The 1,324-nt window shown below is 48.2% G+C and overlaps 1 protein-coding gene across 1 annotated transcript; it reads left to right on the top strand.

The window, feature by feature from the left end:
- Window positions 1-110: 110 nt before the first annotated feature.
- On the top strand, window positions 111-528 carry Pmar_PMAR003926 (hypothetical protein; the record flags this gene model as incomplete). The annotated part of the gene is made up of 3 exons (XM_002767084.1): window positions 111-266; window positions 314-373; window positions 421-528. The coding sequence occupies 3 exons, from the start codon at window positions 111-113 to the stop codon at window positions 526-528; spliced, it is 324 nt and encodes a 107-aa protein (XP_002767130.1).
- Between the last annotated feature and the right edge of the window lie 796 nt (window positions 529-1,324).

The following is a 1,324-nucleotide window of genomic DNA, read 5'->3' on the forward strand; positions in this document are numbered from 1 at the left end:
GGAACGAGTCGATTGTCGTTCTCTTCCCTCAGAAAGTACAGTTGGACATATCTCATCGATCCTCGGGTTCTGAGCTCTGGGATGAGGTAACAAACTCCTGAACCTCCGAGATGTCGGAGCATGTCCCACTCCCTCAGGTTGCACGTTTCGCCAATAAGCTGCCCGAAGAGCCCACTCCGGTCGAGAACAAAGTGGGCGATGTCGCTCAGGCAGCCAAGCTTACTGCGGCAGCTGCTGCTGAGAAGGGGTCTTTCCTGGTCATTGGGGTAAGGTAACCAACAGGGTAGACATGACAGTATTTTCTCTGTTGTAGGAGAAAGCTCATGAGTCTGAATCGACTAAGGCCTCCAATAGCGGTTCCCCTTCAGCTAAGGTAAACCAGCCACTATTCGGGGTGGTGTTGACAATTCACTCTCCCAGTCACGTAAGAAGAACTGCGATCCCCGTGCCTACACTAAGGATAAGCCTTATCAGCCATGCTACCAACCCGATTGGGTCGATCCTAAGATGCCTGAGACGAAGCATTAGCCATGCTCCCACCGCATAATGATCGAATGATGTCCTTGGTACCCTTCTACTTGTGTTGTGTACGCTGCTCTAGTGTGTCATATGCGCCATTGGTGAGATAGACAGTGCATCATCCCCGCGCATGAAACCTTCTCGAACTGAACGCAAAAAACGGAGTCATTTATCCTTAATTTCCCGGCGGTTGAAAGAAGGGCGGTACCGGGGGTCCTCATAAAAGGCTTCTGCCCCGATGTAGTTTGGTAAGACCGTATCACCGATAGGTAGATGAGTAGTTACATAAAATGATCATTCAAGCCAGGGTTGAAGTGCGGTACCTCCCGGATCCATTAACTGTTAAACTTCGACTTCATCACTCGAGTAGTATCACGTGAACACGGCCTACTATAGACCGTGGCCGTAACGACGCAGTGCTCGGTCATTCGGCCACGATGATTCTCAACAATGATCTGCCCTCAAAAGAGTTGGGATAAATCGTTGATTGCTATTGGTCTGTGAAATAATGATATATATTCATCACTACGTAACACAAGACGGAACACAGATAACGTAGAAACAATTACAGGAAGTAGTCAGGCATTGGTTTCCTTGCTGGAAGGGCTCTCTCCTCTGCTGGGGCCGCATGGAAAGTACGGAAGTCCATCTTCAGTTGCTCGTCTAGGCATAACACACTTGCAATATTACCACACCTGAGATTTGAAGTTGGTCACGACTCGGTCGTTAACAGAAAATTCGTCAAATAATCAACGCATTTCATTCGACACTTAGTTACCACACACATATGCTACATTAGAGAACC

Source organism: Perkinsus marinus (assembly GCF_000006405.1).
Source record: "Perkinsus marinus ATCC 50983 genomic scaffold scf_1104296971192, whole genome shotgun sequence".
Lineage (NCBI taxonomy): Eukaryota > Perkinsozoa > Perkinsida > Perkinsidae > Perkinsus > Perkinsus marinus.